This window comes from Echinops telfairi, unplaced genomic scaffold (assembly GCF_000313985.2).
Source record: "Echinops telfairi isolate 266 unplaced genomic scaffold, ASM31398v2 ScPeMD7_443;HRSCAF=831, whole genome shotgun sequence".
Classification (NCBI taxonomy): domain Eukaryota; kingdom Metazoa; phylum Chordata; class Mammalia; order Afrosoricida; family Tenrecidae; genus Echinops; species Echinops telfairi.
This window is the reverse complement of record NW_022104341.1, coordinates 47,319,566-47,339,546: the sequence shown is the minus strand read 5'-3', so window position 1 is coordinate 47,339,546 and position 19,981 is coordinate 47,319,566. Positions and strand designations below refer to the sequence as shown.

At 37.9% G+C, this 19,981-nt stretch overlaps 1 protein-coding gene across 1 annotated transcript in view; it reads left to right on the top strand.

Moving 5' to 3' along the window:
* The window catches only part of ACADM (acyl-CoA dehydrogenase medium chain), a 45,221-nt gene extending 33,325 nt beyond the window's left edge, over positions 1-11,896 (top strand). The window contains exons 9-12 of the mRNA XM_004699325.4: positions 1,775-1,915; positions 2,871-2,966; positions 8,722-8,970; positions 11,004-11,896. Of these exons, the coding sequence (XP_004699382.2) occupies positions 1,775-1,915; positions 2,871-2,966; positions 8,722-8,970; positions 11,004-11,075 (558 nt within the window). The 3' untranslated portion in view covers positions 11,076-11,896. The remainder of the gene's footprint in view (positions 1-1,774; positions 1,916-2,870; positions 2,967-8,721; positions 8,971-11,003) is intronic.
* The last annotated feature ends 8,085 nt before the right edge of the window (positions 11,897-19,981 follow it).

Here is a 19,981-nt window from a genome sequence, read left to right as displayed (position 1 = left end):
GACTTCCAAGCCACTGGCCTGTGATCTTCCTGCATTCGGCGTCATTGCATGTGTTTTGTGAGTCTGAGGTGGACTTTATAGATTGGTATTGGACATATGGGCTAATATCAGATTTATGGACTTGATCTGGACTGGGCTGTGATGTTTTCTCAACAGTCAGTTGCTGTTGTATGTAAACCTCTTTTTTATTCACATATGAGTGTCTGTGAATTTTTTTATCTAGTCTACACAGACTAACACAGATGGTATTGTTTTCTTGATACTTGTTTTAAAGCTAAGAAGCTCTTAGAAGTTCTAATTCAGCTTGGACTGCCAATTGCAGTACTATTAGTTCTTGAACATATGCTGCTAATTGAAATGGTTGAAAGTCAATCCATACTTTTAGGTGCAGAGACCTGTGTATTCTTTACATCTTCTTTTGGTGTTTCCTGCATCATTCAATACTTTGCCCATGGAATCCTTCAGTATTACAACTTGAGGCTGAATTTTTTCATTTTTTTCTTCAACTTGATGTATGCTGAATATATTCTTTTATTTACTAACTCCGGGTATTTGCAAATTTTCTTATAACCTCAACTTTGTCTTTTCAAGATGCCCTTTGAAAGTTTCTATACAGGTTTTACACACTTTCTTCTGTTTGTTGAGCTACTCTAGGCTCGAGAGCAAATTTCAGGGTTTCTTTTGACATCCACTTTGGTCTTTTTTCCCCTGCCTTCTTAATAACATTTTGCTTCAGGTATAATACACTTGATGTCAACCCACAGCTGTGTCAAATCTGTTCTTGAGATGGTCTCTAAATTCAGGTGGGATGTACTCAAGGTCATATTTGGGCTCTCATGAACTTCTTTTAATTTTCTCCAGCTTCAGCCTCAGCTTGCATGTTAACAATTGATCTGTTCACAGTTGACCCCTGGATGATACCGAATTTCTCCATCATCTCATACCACAGATGGATCCGTTTGATCCCTGTGTATTCCACCTGGCAAAGTCCATGTATCTAGTCTTCATGTATGTTGTTTTTAAAGGGTATTTGCAATGAAGAAGTCGTTTGTCTTGCAACAGTGGTATTATGCAATGTCCAACTTTGTTTCTGTTACCCAGGTTATATTTTCCAACTGCTGCTCCTTCATGTTTGCTTCCAACCTTTGCATCCCAGTCTCCAGTAATTATCGTATATGATCAGGTTTAGAGTGAAGAATTTGGTAGAATTCTTTATTTCCTTCATCACAAGCTTTACTGATTGGTGGATTTAAATAATAGTTTTATTAACTGGACTTCCTTTTAGGTATGTAGATATCCTATTACAGACAGCATGGTATTTCAAGCTAGACCATAGTGATCAGACTGTTTTGCTAAATGTTCCTTAAAAAGCCAGCCTTAAAACGTTAGGACATTTGTCTTTATAAATATTCATGTTTGTAGACCTTTTGGTTACTATTAGTCTCAAAGTTTATAAAGCATTATTTTAGACCAGGGGTAGACAAACCTGTAAATGTCCAAATTATAAATATTTTAGGCTTTGCTAGACATACGGTCTCTGTCACAGCTATTCAGTTCTGCCATTGTAACAAGTAAGAAGCCACGGCCAAAATTTAAATAAGTGTAGCTGCGTTCCTTAAAATTTTTAAAAACAAAAACAGATGTTTTTTTATGGCTTGTCAACTCCTGTTTTAGACAATTACAGAAATCACATACATACAAAAAAAATGTTTAAAGATAAAAATGGTTGCTAGCTCAGAAAAATGTTCCTTAGAATGAATGCTTTTCTTGTTAGGAATTAAATATGGGACAACGGTGTTCAGATACAAGAGGAATTGTCTTTGAAGATGTGAGAGTACCTAAAGAAAATGTTTTAATTGGCGAAGGAGCTGGTTTCAAGATTGCAATGGGGGCTTTTGATAAAACCAGACCTCCAGTAAGTAATCTGAGTTGATAATCTTTATAAGATCTTTTTATTTATTACATTAAATAATAGCAATTATACTATGGTGTGCTTGCTATATTTATATTTTTGTCAGTTTCTTTCTAAATGTATGCTGCGTTTATTAGAAGTAGAGAGGTATTACCTTTCTGGGTGTTTGAGACTCTGCAACTCTCTATGTTGACCATGTTTTTGTGAGCCATTTCAACAAATAGGAATTTATTATTAATTTCTAGTAAATTTAGTCATTTTTGTTGACATGTATTTGTTTCCTTTTCCCTCATGCCTCAAGACTATTCTTCCTAGTAAACTTTTCCATGTTAACAGAGAATAAAACCATCTTTAAGATTAGAGCCTAGACCTTGCAATCCGCCTAGACCAGAGCATGGACACTGGCACAGATAAGAGCTCTACACACACAGAATCCAGGACAGATAAACCCTCAGGAACATTAATGGGAGGAGTGATACCAGGAGGGGAGGGGGAAGATGAGGGGGAGATAGAGGAAACTGATTACAATGATTGACGAACAACAGAAATGTGGATAAAGGGAGACAGCGGACAGTGTAACATAGAAATAATAATAATTTATCAAGGGTTCACGAGGAGGGAGGGAAAAATGAGGAGCTGATACCAAGGGCTCAAGTAGAAAGAAAATGTTTTGAAAATAATGATGTCAACATATGTACAAATGTACTTGATACATTTGGTGTATGGATTGCTGTAAGAGCCCCCAATATAATGATTTATTAAAAAAAAGATTTGCACAAATGTTTTCCATTAGTTTTTAATTCATAAATAATATAAATTTAAGTGTTTGCTTGCACCCACACATTTTCTCGTTGCCTTTTAAGTTGTTGGCTGTCTTTGTAGCCACATACTGTATGTTCTAAAGACAACATGAGATGTGGTTTTAAATATCTGTCGTTTGTGAAATGTTCAAATGTAGGTGGCAGCTGGTGCTGTTGGACTAGCACAGAGAGCTCTGGATGAAGCTACTAAGTATGCCCTGGAGAGGAAAACTTTTGGAAAGCAGCTTGTGGAGGTAATTTAAATACTGCGCTTGCTTTGTTCAAATGTAAAGACACCTTTTTCATCCAAATATAGGTGTGTGTCATTTAATGTCTGTTCAAGCAAGATTTGACTGCATATACATCTATCTATCTGTGGTCCCATACGGTTATAATAGAATTCAGAAATCGTGGTGGGAGATTGGACTGCAGAGGACACACTCTGCTAAGTGCAGGCATACCTCATGTGATTGTGCTTCACAGACAATGTGTTTTTTTACACATTGAAGCTTTGTGACAGTGTCGTGTTGTACAAGTGTATTGGTAGCTTTTTTTTCAACAGCATGTGATCACTAAATGTCTCTGTCACATTTTGATTGCATAAGTATTAGACTATTGCATAAGTAATAGACTACAGTCTAATATAAGCATAACTTGTATACGCTGGCAAACAAACAAACAAAAATTATGACAGGCTTTATTCACTTTATTGTAGTGATCTGGAACCAAACTCAATATCTCTGAGGTATGCCTGCATAAGGATGCTTGCAAAAGTTCATGGGAAATGGGATTTTAAAATGATGTCTGTGGCAGAGGACCAGTTCCCCAGCCTATCTGTGGCTTCCTGTCCTACTGTCAGGCAGGAACTGCACAGGTACTGCCAGAGTTGCTGAAAGGTGTGCCTCTGAAGCCATGCCCATGGTACCTGGGCTCAAGAACATGGCTCCTCCCACAGTGGTGGCCCAGGCGATCCAGCCTGTGGTGGTGGGAGGAGCAAGAACACTGACTGGCTTAATAGAGTGTGCAGGCCAAGTAGGGAAGGTATGAGTGGGGCATTGACCATATAGAACAGGCAATGAAGGAGCCAGTTTTCTTACAGTCCCTCAGACAAGTGCAGGTGATGACATCATGGGTCTCAGTGACCACCATGTGCATCTCTTTCTTATTTACAAGGGGTTTCAAAAAGTTAGTGGAAAAACAGAGATTAAAAAAAAGATCATGGATTTTTTTTCTACAAATTTTGAACCTCTATCAATAATATGGTGATTACATAAAATCCAGTCACACAATATCTCATTTCACAGAAATGTTAAGTGACACCAGGTCCTGTTCTTGGAAATTATTTTAACTACAAATTAAATGTCTGCCCTGTTAACAAGAAAATAAGGTGGTCTATCAGGATGGAATTCAAGTATAGATTTTCTTTAAACTCTTCCACAAACTACTGGTCCCTCAATAACATTGTTAATTATGCTGAAGCAAAGATCATTGAGGTTTCACTGAGTGACTGTTGTGTACCTGATGCTTCAATAATCATGTAAAATATATTATCTAATTCTCCAAACCACCCTGTATCGGAAGCTCAGGCAATCCCCGGGATCTAATTCATTTCTAAGTGTGTTTGTAAGTCAAATTTTAAGTCAGTCAGAACTGGTATGTATGATTGTTATTTTGCTATATTTTCATGCAAGACCCTGGTAATGGAGTGAATGTTATTTTACAGTTCCATGTATTTTCTAGCATAGTTGTATGGTTTCTCGATGTGGTTTTCCTTTTATCCCCTTAATTATAGTTAAAAATAATGCATTCTGAAATAAAAATTTCCCGTTGTCTTAAGTTGTCATGCTGTCAATTTTTTTAGTATATTGTTTCTGCAAATAGCCATACTTATTTCCTCTTACTTTTTAATGAACTTATCTGTAGCAGTTTTTATTGTTTCAGTGGGCTATAGAAGCATCGTAGAGATTAGCTTTTGGTTTGCTTATCAAGTACTATAGCAGCTTAACATTCCAAAGGCTATTTTTTAACTTTAACTCCCCCATCAGGGGAATCTTGTCCCATAGGAATCATAGCCAGTGATGATATGTTACAAGACTCTTTTTAAGTATAGAAAAACTGTAGTCTTGTGTAAAACTCAGAATACTTTTTTTTGCCTTTGATTGGTATTAATGATTTGTTTCCCTCCTGATTACCAAAAAAAAAATACTGACAGCCTACATTTTCAAATTAATTTATTGATAGGATTCCATAAACCCCAAAACCCTGCTGTGTCTGTAAAGTAGGAATTGTGAAAGTGACTTTGTGACTAAGTGACCTTAGATGATTCTGTGGCACTGAATACACAAAACATATGGTGATGATTATCGAGTATATCTCACCCTGACATCTCTCTTCCTTGAGTTGCATGTTTGGATTTTTGAATGCCTCCTTAAAATCTTCACTTAATTTCCCGTAAGACTTGCAAACATAACCTCTTGATTTATTATTATTTTCTTCCTTAACCATTTTATTTACTTTTATAGTTCATTTATACCCAATCCATAGCAATTCTATTTAAATACAAGGTTAACCTCTGACCATAGTGAAGGGATGTGAATAGCTTTGTTATCAGACAGAGAACATTGTAAAGTCATATGGTAGATGTAGTTAAGTTAAAGTGTAATTATCTTATTTGGTCTCCCTTTTGACCCAATTAAAAGTTGTTTTAGTTTAAACGAAATGTTGATTGAACCTCTGCTGAATCTTGTCTGGTTATAGACTAGGAATGTGCAGCGTGCATTGGAAAGTGGATTATTGCAGATACAATTAGGTTAAAATTAAACACCTTATCATTTTATCTCCCTTTTGACATATTTTAAAGTTCTAGTTTTAATGTTTGTACCGTTTTTTCTATTGAAGTTTTTCTGTTTGACTTTGCTATTGTTAGATTTTGTTGTTGTTTTCTTTGTTTTTGTACATAGAAACAGTGACTGGATAAATGGTTTCTTGGAGGTGTGACAAGGGAGGTTGGGAAGAAATGGGGAGCTAAGAAAAATGAGTACAAGAAAGAAGAGACTGTTCTAAAATCAACTGTGGTGATGATTGTACAACTCGTCTTGATGTGATTGAACTATTAAAATGTATGATATGTAGAACATGTGCCAGTAAAACTATTGAAAAATACAGGGTTAAGTTAAAAATATATATATATTGATACCAAATCATAGAAACCTGTAATAATAAGCAAAACCATCAGAATGTGAAGCTATTGTTTCCTGACATGTGACCGTCTAAGTATATCTACTTCTGAAGTTGATATTTCTTTCTCTAACCCTTTCATGAAGAATTCTGTGGTCTTTGATCTATACCATGTCAAAATGTAGTCTTGGCATCCTTGAGGGATTAAATAGTGTTCCTTTTAATGTTCTTTGAGGTTTAGGAACAGTATAAATCTGAATTTTCAAAATCGGGGTTGTAGGGTGGATGGAGTAAGAGTTTCCAACAGAATCATCTGAGGATAGCCCTTTTACCTTCCACAAATGAATAGGTTCATTGTCCTGATAGAAAAAAATTCCTCAACAGTACTTTCCTGACTTTTTTCTCACCAGTGTAGTTTCAAATTTCATATTTAAGTTCTTGTGATCATGCAGTGTCCTTTGAGGAAGTCTTTCAAGACGCCCCCTTTAAAATCTCGTGTCTCCCCCCGCCTCAACCCCCCAAAGTTGAATTTAACTAGCCTAACAGATCCCCTAGGAAGCTACTGTTTTCCTTGGGCCTTTTTTTTTTTCTTAAGACACTTATGAAACCAAGACAAAATGTTTTACTGAAAGAACATGTCGGTTGCCTCCCACTGATGACAGAGACCTGTTTAAACACGTTTGTTTAGAATATAACCAAATATGTTTGAACTAGAGCTGTAGTGGAAATACAATTTTACCTACCTTCATATTCAAAAAATAAAGTGAAAAAAACTAAATAAAAATATATTTTACATAATCTTGCCTTGGGAAAATAGGCACAATTCAGAGAAGTAGAAGTAAAAGTGGAAATTACTCTCCCAGTTGCCCATAGCAGTTATTCACCTTTGTTAATTATGATTTCTCTTAAGATCAAATTAGCCTATCAAGCTCAAAACAACTTTTCACCTTCTGAAGCAGTGTGAACAAGTTTGTTTCTTAGTTATTAAATATAGTAAATATATAAAATTGAACCACTCAGCTGTTAATGTTTTGTAACTTTGATTCATATTAATCTGTCCACTGGTCATAGATTTTATGGTTTTATAGCTTCTTCGTCTTTAAAACCAATTGTGATGTTGCCGAATCTGTTAAGCCCTTTCTAGTCATCTTTGTATTCCATCTGAATGCCTAAGAGACTTTATTAATTATCAGTACATTATTCTATTGTTGTAATGTAGAAGGGCCATTGTACCATGATAATTGTAAGGTAATTTAGATTATGTAAAAAAATATAAAGATATGCAACCACGAGGTGTCGAAGGGATCAGGTATAAGGCATCATCAGAACAAAAAATCTTACCATAGTGAATAATGGGGGGAGTGCGGAGTGGAGACCCAAAGCCCATGAGTAGGCCACTGGAGATCCCCTTGCAGAGGGGTCTCGGGGAGGAGATGAGCCAGTCAGGTGCGATGCAACAATGATGAAAAATGCAACCTTCCTCTAGTTCCTAAATGTTTCCTCCCCGCTCCCACTACCATGACTCAAATTCGACCTTGCAATTCTGGCTAGACCAGAGGATGTACACTGGTACAGATAGGAACTGAAAATCCAGGGAATCCAGGGAAGATGAGCCCTACAGGACCAGTGGTATGAGTTACGAAACAGGGAGGGTAGAGGGAGAGTGGGTAGGAAAGAGGGAACCGGTTACAAGGAACTATATGTGACCTCCTCCTTGGGGGACGGACAACAGAAAAGTGGGTAATGAGAGACATCGGACAGGGCAAGATATAACAAAATACCAATTTATAAACTATCAAGGGCTTATGAGGGAGGGGAGAGCGGGGAGGGAGGGGAAAAATGAGGACCTAATACCGGGGGTTTAAGTGGAGAGAAAATGAATGTACAAATGCGCTTTACACAATTGATGTGTGTATGGATTGTGATAAGAGTTGTATGAGCCCCTAATAAAATGATTATATATATATATATGCTTCTCCTTTGAGCTGTGTGGATCCACTGCTTTTGCAGCAAGCTAAATGTTGTGAATGTTGGCTTAAAATGCTGTGTGATGCCATCATTTCCAAGTGAGCAGTTTGTCCGGTAGCTGCTAACCTCCCCTGCCTAGCTGGAGAGGTGAACTGCTCTTCGAGATGATTAGCATATCAGAGCACTTTTAGTGGGTACTTGGAACACTTGAGCTCACCACACTAATACCAGGAGGAATAAAATCCACATGTAAGTGGGCCTGTGTAGTTCAAACCTGTGTTTTGCAAGGGTCAGTAATCTTCGTCCATAATCTTATTACCTAAAGATAATCAAAGTGAACATTTTGCTCTATATTCTTTTTTGCCATGAATGTGAAAGAACTTCAAAAATTCTGGAAAACTTGAATTAGAAGGTAATGGAATTTTCCCACAAACTTTGTTAAGCGTGCCCCCCCATCCCCCCTCCCCCCCCAAAGCTGTACCTTTACTGTATATTGTCAGTTGCCATCATCCAGTTCAATTCAAATTCTTGGTGATTCCATGTGTGTCGTCATAGAAACATGATCCCTAGGGTTTTCTGTGTCTGTGATCTTTGTGAAGGAGCTCAGCGGGCCTTCTAAGGTGCCTCGGAGTGGATTCTAACCGCCAGCCTTTTGGTCAGTAGCTGAGCGGTTGGGTGCCCTCAGAATAGAGGTGCCTCATAGTGTTGTCTTTGCCGTGATCTTTGCAGATGCGGCTCTTTCTCCTTTGGACCCACTGGGTGGGTCCTGACTGCCAACCTTAAACAGTTACCAGTTGAATGCTTAATCATTATGCCACCAGGATGCCTTCCTTACCCATTCTCTTTTTATCCTTTTAATTCTAGCACCAAGCAATATCTTTTATGCTGGCTGAAATGGCAATGAAAGTTGAACTAGCTAGACTGAGTTACCAAAGAGCAGCTTGGGAGGTTGATAACGGCCGTAGAAACACCTATTTTGCCTCTATTGCAAAGGCATATGCTGGTGATATTGCAAATCAGTTGGCTTCTGATGCTGTACAGATTTTTGGAGGCAATGGATTTAATACTGAGTATCCTGTAGAAAAACTGATGAGAGATGCCAAGATCTACCAGGTAAGGTTCAAAATGTTTTTAGTTTAGTTTTAAGAGATAAGATATTTGTAAACTGAAGCCACCTTTCAAACCTGGAAATCTGTAGATGAACTCACCCCCGTGGCTTAATTTTTAGCTAAGTAATATAGACATGTTTATAAGGGGAACAATAATCCAAGGGAGATACACACTCCTTAGAATAATCAAGCATGTGAGATTGAAAGGGCAGCATTTACCCAAGGACAAAGTTGACAAGTGTGTTAGTCTGGGTAGACTAGAAAAACAAATCCACAGAAACACTCATGTGTATCAGAGAGAGTTTTACATAAAGGTTAACTGTACATTAAGAAAGCATCCCAACCCAGGCCAGTCCAAGCCCATAAGTCCAACTTCAACCCCTGTGTCCGACACCAATCTACAAAGTCCTCAGACTCACAAAACACACGCAATGACGCCGAATACAGAACAATCACAAGCCAGTGGGTAGGAAGTCTTTGAATCCAGTGGCGGTGTAAGTATCTCAGCACTGGCAGGGGTCTCTATGCAGCTTTTCCAGCACCCAGGGCTGCATCAGAGTAGGTCCACGTGGCTTCTCAGGGATGTCTCGCAGAAAGTGAGCCTTGCCAGCTAAGGCAGCCGCACACTAGTCCGACCAGCAAGAGAGCAAGAGACCAGAGAACAAGAAAGGTGTGGCTCGCCAAGCCATTTATCTCTACACCTTTTAATTAAACTGCCCTTCAATTAATCCCACATGTGTTTAGCAGCCAGGTTGGCACAATAAACCTTAACTCTCAACAAGGGTTAGGGAAGAAGGAAGAATGGAAACAGGAAGTAAGATACGTGACATTACATTGTGGGCATCACAGTCAATAACATGAAAAAGTGGGTATGAATTATTGAATAGAAAACAGATTTACTCTGTAAACCAGTCAGTTCACAACAAAAGAGAAGAAATAATTAAAAAATACATTAATAAACCAAGTTAATTTCTGGTTATTGGAGATTTTTTACTATTTGGAAAAATAACTCAGTAACTTTATAGATGGCTGTGTGTGATAAGTTTTTAAAATTAATAAGTACTGACAAGAATATTACTTTTTCAGCATGTACCTTAACTTTTTCAGTATATGACCTAAAGTAAAATAGCCAAACTAAACAGTACTGTCATATTCAGTGTTTCTGGGTGAGCCATTTTGCTTTCATGTCCAAGTTCATTACAACACATCCTTTGCTCTACTGAAACTCTGCCTGCTGTTTAAAATGAAAGTTTAAATTAGCCAAATCATCTTGATTTCAATAAACTCTACTGGGAGCCGGAAACCAGTGAGAGGGGGAGGCAGTGGTACAGAAGACTGTCTTCTAATTCTATCGCCGGCTTACAAAACCGTGGAGAAAGGACCACACTCCTCAGTGCCGCTTCCCTGCCTGTGCTTCCCCACTGTGCTATGCACACACATCTGGGCAGTTCTGCGACCAGCTCCACGTGCAGCCCCTCCACTTAAGCATGAGAACACACGGAGGACCAGAATCTGTCTCTTGCCAAGTTACAGGTTTTTCTGCTGATATTCTTATGAAGTATCTAATATTAAGTATTATAATAGTACTATTATTATCAGCTCTTTACTAATTTTCTGCCATCTGTAAAAATGATCTAACAAATAGTTAAGGCTAGAAGTAGAAACTGGAAATGTGGGCTAGCTACTGAGAATATCTAAAGGACCAAAAATTAATACATCCTGCATCTTTAGCAATTATTCTCTTCTTCGGGTGGCAAGAATTAAAAACTCATACCCAAAGATAAGAATAGAAAATGGATAGAAGTGACAAGTAGCAAAGAACAGTTCAGAAAAGTTGGATAAATATCTTGATAAGACTTTCTATAATAGTTTCATCTATAAGGAAACCAGGAATTTGATTCACTGTAAACTACAGGCAGTATATAGAGTTTGAAAATTCAATGGGCTGATAGTATTTTCAAAGATATTGAGTAAATCTGTATAAATTGCTTAATCTTCTGAATGCATTTTACATACATTTATGTTTTTGTCTTACAGATTTATGAAGGCACTGCACAAATTCAAAGGCTTATTATAGCCCGTGAGCATATTGGCAAGTTTAACAATTAAGGAAGTCTCCATAGAAAATGTGGTTCATAACAGTTGTATGAGCCCCTAATAAAATGTTTAAAAAAAAAAAAAGAAAATGTGGTTCATTTTTGCATACTAGAACATCATTCACTATTTAAGCTCCAGGAGAAAAAAAGGCTTTTAAGATTTTTTTCCAATGAGAATTTGAAAATCAGTGTTTTTATGCAGACCTATGTAATTCTAGCTTTTAATATTACTTTTGTACTATGATTTAGCTTAAAACTTTTTGTCAAAAAGATTTGTTTCATATAAAGTATTCATTCTCCTCAGTATCAATATACTTATAGTACATGAACCAAAAAAAATACATTCTTTTGTTATTTTGAGGTTTCAAACTTGAAGTTTCAAAAAATTCCTGTTATTAGGATATTTTTCCAGTGACAGAAAAGTGACATACAAGTAATGAAAATGTTCAAAATTCTACATTGGGGAAATTTTACATTGGCTTTATATGCTACCAGATTACTTGCCAGTGACATTGTAAATGTAATGATGTTGTGTAAGAGTTGCTCGCTTTCCTGCAATATGAATAGCATTTGCTTTTGGTTTATACAGTAAAAGTTAAACATTTTATATTCATAATTCCCATTATACAACTACCAGGAATTACCTAAACAGCTTGTTTGATTGTGAGGCCACATTTCATATTCCTTATTTAAAATAAAATAATAAAGCTTGCCTTAAATGATTTTTATATGACTCTAATAATATGTACGTAGCCTTTGATCAGCCTTGTATACCGTCTCATTTCATGTGCATATTATGAAAAGAAACTAAGATAAAATTATCTGTTGAATACTTATCAGTCTGTATTCTTTCTACAAAGGTTTGGTACTTTATTTTGATTGGGTAGGGTTACTAGGAAGGAGTGTTATGTTTTATTTTGACATGCATAAATTACCCATTCATTTTTATTATTAAGGATGCCTCAGAAAATGTAAATATAAAATAAGAACCAAAAATTTAAATTAATTTTTCACTGTAATTCTAAGAATCATATCTATTCATAATCTTTTTTATTAAGTTATTAAAATTAAAATACCCTGTACCAAAAAAATGAATTTTTTCATGTTCAGTAGTTAAATTGTTTTTATTGTATTTTATTAACTTTTTGTGCATTGGGTGGTTTACATTCATATATTTTGTTTCATTCTTGCAGTCCCCTCGGTGTAACTTCACTTCTTCCCCTTCTTCCCGGTGTTAACTGTTTCTGTCCTTCCTTCCCTAACCCTGCTGAACTGTTTCTTTGGTTGAATACTGCCTTTTAGGTATCAAATGGTTATTTATGTCAATATAAGAGTACCTCACGAGAGTTATAGTTTCCCTTTATGGACGAGCCTAACTTAAAAAATTGATCCATTGGAATCAATTCATTCTAGACTTTTAAGAGTGTCTAAGGGCCATATTCTCAGCGGTTCTACTAGTCTCTATCTAATCAATAAGCCTGGTCTTTTTTTGTGATTCTGAATTTTTCTTCGTATTTTCCTTGCCCTAGGTCCAGGATCTTCTAATAGTTGGTAACCAGGCACCTAGCTCTAGTCTTTTTCTGTGGTGACGATGACTGATATTTGTGAGGTTCATTAGTCCATTGAACTAATTGTTTCCCATCTATTTGATTTCCATCACTCATCTTTCCAACTGAAAGGGAGAGGCTAATAGTTGCACCTTATATCGTCACTCATGATCCCATCACTCACTTTTAAGATCCCAGTTGCTATGCACCAAAGTAGAATATAGTATTTGTGGACTATGCTAACTCTAGCTAACCTTGGTATCACCCGACACTGTACCCTTAAAACCCAGGCATAGCAACGTATTCCCTCAAGCTATTTGCTCACGCCTGAGAAGTTTCCGTGACTTTTCCCGTCTCTTCTACCACATCCATGAATATATTTGCTGCAAATGCATTTATGTACAGCTAATATAATCTGTCAAATCTATATATATTTGTGGGTTGACTCCAACTCTCCTCTTCACACTTACTACTGAAGATTAAAGAATACAGTCTGCAATATGCATTACAACTCAAATGTTAACCAAAATTCTACAACTGGACTAATAGACTACGTCATGATAAATGAAAATATTGAAGTTGTCAAGGATCTCACTTTACTTATATCCACAATAAGCACTCATGGAAGGAACAGTCAAGAAATATTGGACAAATCTACTGCATGCACAAGAACTCTGAAGTGTTAAAGAGCAAAGATGTCTAAGATGCACCTGAGCCATGCCGTGGGTTTTTGGGGTTTTTTGCATTCATCTTCTATATATCTGAAAGCTGCACAATGAAGGAAGATGTAGAAAAAAATTGATGTATTTGAGTTAAGGTTTTGGCAAAGGGTGGTGAAATTCTCATGAACTGGCAGAAGAACAAATAAGCCTGTCTTGGAAGCCAGAATGCTTCTCAGAGGCAAGGATGGCAAAATTTCTTCTCATGTACATTTGGATATCCAACTCAGCCATCCTTTTAACAACAGAAAGTAGAATTGCTTGTTTGTGTTTGAGGCTATAAATCTTTACAGGTATAAACAATTTCATCTTTCATTGGGGAGCCTATGGGGTACCAGCCCCCATAATCGAACGGATACAAGGGGCGGTTGTGTAATTGGGGGTAAAATAAAGAGACATCAGACAAAATAAAGCATGCAACTGCTCACCACCCAGATGGCCATGATTTCAGCAGCCAAGTTCGGGAAGAGAGTGCTTAAGCATCTAATCAAGGCTTATGTATGCTAGTGGACGTGCAAGCCCCCTGATTACACCATAACAGGAAGGGGTTTTACAATAGGCACATGTGCAATAGGAGGTGGATGAGCTAGGGGTGTACACGCAATAGGAAAGGGAGGCACTAGGGTATACATGCGACAAGATGGGCAGACTCACGTCAAGATGGCAGCCTAACGATGAAACTTAGCTGCTTGCAACACATGGTAAGCACTTGGAGGTCAGCGAAAGTAGGTCAGAGTTTATCCTCCCTAAGGGTCATCACCCATCTAGAGCAATCCACACTATAGTCTGTCCCACTCCCTTCTGATAAGGATAGTAGATTCTTTCTCTGAAGGAGAGCCCAGGAAAGTCAAGCCCACTCAAGGGTGACCAAGGTTAGGCTACTATGAGTCTAGGGTCCACTCATCTTGCCACATGTACTCATATTCCCTCCCTTTACTATCGCATGTACGCCCCTAGGTCATCCACCTCCTATTACTCATATTGCCTATGTTACAACCCCATCCTATGATGTAGATTGTTATCTGTAATCAGAGGGCATGCATGCCCCCAAAGATCTATAAGTTTGGTTAGAAATAAAACCTCATGCTCTCTCCTGCCCGCTTGTCCCCCACCTCCATGTATACCACCAATAGCTGAGGTGAGCATGCTACTATGAAATGTGTCTGATTTCTTTATTTTACTCTCCCATTTCTCTACAACTTTATATATCTTTTTAAAAAATTATTTTATTGAGGGCTCATAAAATTCCCATCACAGTCCATACATCGATCCATTGTGTCAAGCACATATGTACATTTGTTGCCCTCATCAATCTCAAAACACCTGCCTTCCACTTTAGCCCTTAATATCATTTGCTCATTTCCCCCCTCCCTCCCCTCCCCCACGAGCCCTTCATAATTCATAAATTATTATAGTTTTGTCATAAGTTACACTGTCCGACGTCTCCCTCCACCCTCTTCTCTACTGTCCATCCCCCAGGGAGGAGGCCATACCTAGATTCTTGTAATTGGTTACCCTCTTCCACCCCACATTCCCCCCACCTTATCTTTATATATCTTAACCGTACAATTGTGACTTCCGAACCCATAATTAGTTGTGGGGTGTTGGCTACCCCCACAAATAAGTACAATTTTTGGTCCTCAGAACCAATTATTTGGTTTTCTATTATTTCTTATGAGAAAAATATATTCAGTTCTCAAACTTTTCAGTGTTCCAACATGAATTTGGAAGGAATGGAGTGCAACAACAGAGGTACCAACAAAAGAGGTACTTCACAATGCATTTGCAATGATCTCCCGTTCCTACACTTCTACCAGTCCAGTGCTGTACAGCATCAATAGATTACAAGCACAATCCAACCCCTCGATACGAAAGGAACTATTTGATTAGGTATTAACCTAATAACTGCTAGTGGAAGCAGCAGAAAAGTGATCAAAAGGCACATTGCACTGGGCAAATCTGCATAAGACCTCTTTTAAAGTGTTAAAGAAAAAGGATATCACTTTGAAAATGAAGATGCACCTGACCCAAGCCACAATATTTTCAGTTGCCTCAACTTCCTGTGAAAGTGGAACAATGGGGAAGGAAGCCTGCAGACGAACTGATACATTTGAACTGTGGTGCTGGCAAAGAATACTAAATACAAGGTGGGCTGTCAGAAGAACAAACAAATCTGTCTTCCAAGTGCAGGCAGAATGCTCCTTAGAAGTGAGGATGCACATGCTACCAGAGACCAATCTGGAAACAGACATCCAGCTTGTTAAACTAGGGGGTCAGCAAAATAAGGAAGACTAGATAGAATGACAGTGGCTGCAGCGATAAGCTCATGCTAATTTTGTGTATGGCATGGGACAGGGCGGTGTTTCATAAAGGACCTCAAATTGGATTAAGTGCCTCTGTTTCACTGGTTCTCAAACTTCCTAATGCCGAGACCCTTTAATACAATTCCTCATGTTGTGGTGACCCCCAGCCATGAAATTATTTTCATTACTACTTCATAACTAATTTTGCTACTGTTCTGAATCAATGTAAATATCTGATATGCAGGATGTATTTTCATTGTTATGACTTGAACATAATTAAAGCATAGTGATTAATCACAAAACTAATATGTACTTATATACTGTGAAATACTTATTTCTAATGACAAATAAATGAAATTTTGTCTTGAAGCATGGTGTAGCATGGGTAACAGCCTTCACGCCAACTACTCATATGTGGTGTATCTGCATGTGGGTGGACTCACCTGGAGATGGATAGAGGTGCAGTGTTTCAGTTCCTAAGACCATCAGAAATATGTTTTCCGATGGGCGTAGGTGACCCCTGTGAAAGTGTCATTCAACCCCCACAGGGGTTACGGCCCACAGAGAACCGCTGGTATAGTCAATTGACTATGTATAGCAAGCAGTGTCTTAGGTTTGGCATATAATATGGGGGGACAATCTGCGGGATAACCTTTCTGTATTCCACATACTTCAAGTCCTCCTTACTCTCAGCAAGTAAGGTTGTGTGATCTGCATATAGTAGGTTGTTAATAAGCCTTCCTCCAATCCTGATGTCACATTCATCTTTATATAAGCCAGCTTCACTAATTGTTCACTCAGCATACAGACTGAGTAAAAATAGTAAAAGGCTACAACCCTGACACCCTTTTCCTGATTTTAAACCATGCAGTATTCACTTGTTCTGTTCACACAACTGCCTGTTGATCCAAGTAAAAGTTCTACATGAGCACAGTAAAGTGTTTGGAATTCCCATTTTTCTCAAGGCTATCCATAGTTTTTATGATCAAACAGTCACCCCATGATTTGAGGAAGCGGACAACATTAGGGGTATAGCGCTGGATTGTATAGGGGTCAGGTGGCAGTACTGTACACCATTTGCGTGCCTCATCCCCTATCCTACTTCCCCATTGGCCCTTATTCTTGCATTTTGATTGGTCCTTATTCCAGTGTAATGGTTGCTCTTGTAATCCACATCTTGTTTAACTTATCACTTGGGGTGGTGTTAGTCAATAGGTTATCTGGGCATGGTCTCTGGAATGGATAATGTGAGGCAATTTGTTAAGGGTCATCCATACTTCTAGTTGTCCTTGAAAGATCAGATGAGATAATTCAGGATAGATCAGTTTGGTCTCATAGCTCATCCAGGATTCTAGCTGACCCTGATAGAGACCACACACACCCAAAAAAAACTTAGCAAAATGCTAGGATTGTTATGAAGTTTAAATTAATAAATATTTAATAAACCCTCAGAAGAATACCTGGCACATAACAAATGCCATATTCATTTTTAAATACATAAATATTCCTTAAAGAGTGAAGACCAGAAAACTTCTATTTCTAGAAAGGGAGAAAGTGTTTTAAAAACAAAGGCTAGAGCCTCTCTATATGAGGATAAATCAAACAGAATGCTGAAAAATCAGAGAAACCTTCATTAAACAACATCAAAATTTGATGCTATTGTTTCTGACCACATCTTGCATCTAGGTCTATGTACTTGTTAATGTGGCATTTATGTTTCTCTAACCCTTCCCCAGGAAGCCTGGAGGCTTAGTGGGTTACGTAAGGTCAGCAGGTCAAAACTACTGTACACTCTAAGGCATGACGATGAAGCTTCCTGTGCCTGTAAAGAGGAAACCCACTTATATAAGCAGTTCGACCATGTCCTGTAGGAATATTTTGAGTTGGTATCAACTCAATGGCAGTGAGGCTTTTTCGTTGGTTTGTTTTACTTTGTTTCTGGTATTTCTTCTGCCCCCAAAATCTACATCCTTCAATTGACATCTTACCAAAAGAACAGTTTTAAAGTCCTTGGGCTCAATGGATAATACTTTTCAATATCCTTTGAGTTTGGGGCATAAATATAATCTGAGAGTCAAGATCAGAACTGTAATGGATAAAGTGGGGTAAAGTGTCCTAAAGAAATTCTCATAAAATAGTATTTGCTACCCCAGAAGAATGAGCAGAGGCATTGTCATGATGGGAAAATTTCTTAATGCAACTTACTTGCCATTTTTTAAAAAAATGAAAGCAGTTTTTAGGTTTCTTAAAACTTCTTCCTGATAAGTGATCTTGCTGTCACTTTGAGAAAATCTACTAAAATTTCCTCTTTGGAATTCCAAAACACTATTGCCAAAATTTTCTGAGCTAAGTTGTCACAGTTTTCTGAGCAGAACTCTCTACCTCAAGTGTAACTGCCCCAGTAGTAAGCCATTGTTTTGATTGAACCTTTTCTTTGAAAGTACTCTAATGAGATGAAGACAAGTGTACTGCTGAGAGAACTTGTCTGCTGCCAACCACATGCTTTGTGTGGAATAAACCCATGCACGGGTGAACTGGAGCCCCACAGCAATACTTTTTGACTTATATTTGCAGACATGCAAGGGGGAAGACATTCAAAATCTCATGGAAAATTTTGAATTAAAAGATAATGGAATTCCCCCCATAAACATTTTTAATACCTTGCATATGTTTTTATTTGTTAGGTAAGTAGGCATGTTTAACTTTATAGGAAGCTACAACATTTTTTTCCCTAAAGTGTCTATACCAGGTATGCGAATTTATATGGTTTCACATATTCATGAACATTTTGTTTTGTCTTAAAGAACCTTTTTGTCCTGCTAAATTTAAGTCTTTATTTCTTATATTGTAGTTTTACTTTTTAGGTCTATGTTTGACACAACTTGTGTTAAGTTTTAACAGAAGTTCCCTTGTCTGGTACTCAAAAATTTCTTAAACAGTGTATAACAGAACCCTGCAGAGAATCCGTTGAAAATATTGCCAGAACACGTTTATTATTTTCCTAGGAGCAGTAGCAGATTTCGGTGAATTGACATGCACCTGAAAAGTGAAGAAGTGGTTCAAGCAAAGGGTCTGTTTGAAAATATCTGGTGATGAAGGGAGAATATAATTTTCGATTGCACCAAGAAGAAATCCTCGCTCCTTCCCATGACCTGAATATTCCTATGTCACCTGGTTCAGACCTTCCCACTCACAACACCAGACCAACGCACTAGTGCCCCGGGTAGCGCACAGCTTGTTTGGGCTTGAGTAGGCCAGAGTACTAAACTCTTTTACGTGTTTTCTGTGTTACAATGTTTACATTCTTTGTTCCTTCCATCTGGAATGCTACTTTCCTGGCTGACTCCTCATCTTTCAGATCTCAACTCTCTTTAGAGAAATAAAATCAGAAAGAGAGAGAGAGTGAGAGAGAGAAATTTACTTCAAGGAGATGGCCTACACAATTGTCAGGAAATGACTCATCTATTTGTGGGGGACGACAAGTCCCAAATTCTTGGGTCAGGTGGTATGATGGAGATTGAGAAATCCAAAATCTGTAGGTCAAGTAGCAAGCCAGAGATTTCTGCAGAAATTTTGCAGCTTTCTGACCCAAGAACTGGTGGTCAGGTGACAAGAAGCAGGTAGGATCAAGAAAGAGAGAATAAACTTTGCCAGAACGTACATTTATATACTGGAGACCGTCTATACCCACAAGGAAACTCATTTTAACTGATTGGTTGCTTGCATCAGATCACAAAATGGAAGTTAATTACATTATGGAAGAGCACATGCCAAACCACTGAAACTCTCGCTTAGTTACATTGACACATAACATTAGACTTCAGATTAGTTCAAATTCTAAAGGTCTCAGAGAGGCACAAGTATGGACCAACCTACCTAAAGGGGTCCTCCCATCCTTCCCACCACGTCACTACCTTATTTCTCTATTTATTTCATCTCTCAAAATTACCGCATGCTGCAACTCTTCTCTATGTATAAATACATGTGTGTTGTATTTACTTGGATGTAATTACCAGGATTTCTCAAATATATGCTCCCTATACAAATTTACTTTAAGGCCTAAGGTGAGCATGCTTCAAAAGCCATGGAATTTTCAATTGCCTCATATGCATATGAAAATGGACATTGAATAAAGAAGACAGAAGAAGAATCCATGCATTTGAATTAAGGTGCTGGCAAAGAATATTGAAAGTACCCGGAGCTGCCAAAAGAATGAACAAATCTGTCTTGGAAGAAGTACAGCCAGAATGCTCCTTCGGGGCCATATTTCATCTCATGTACTTTAGACATGTTCTCAGGAGAGACCAGTCCCTAGAGAAGGACATCATGCTTGGTAAATGAGAGGCACAG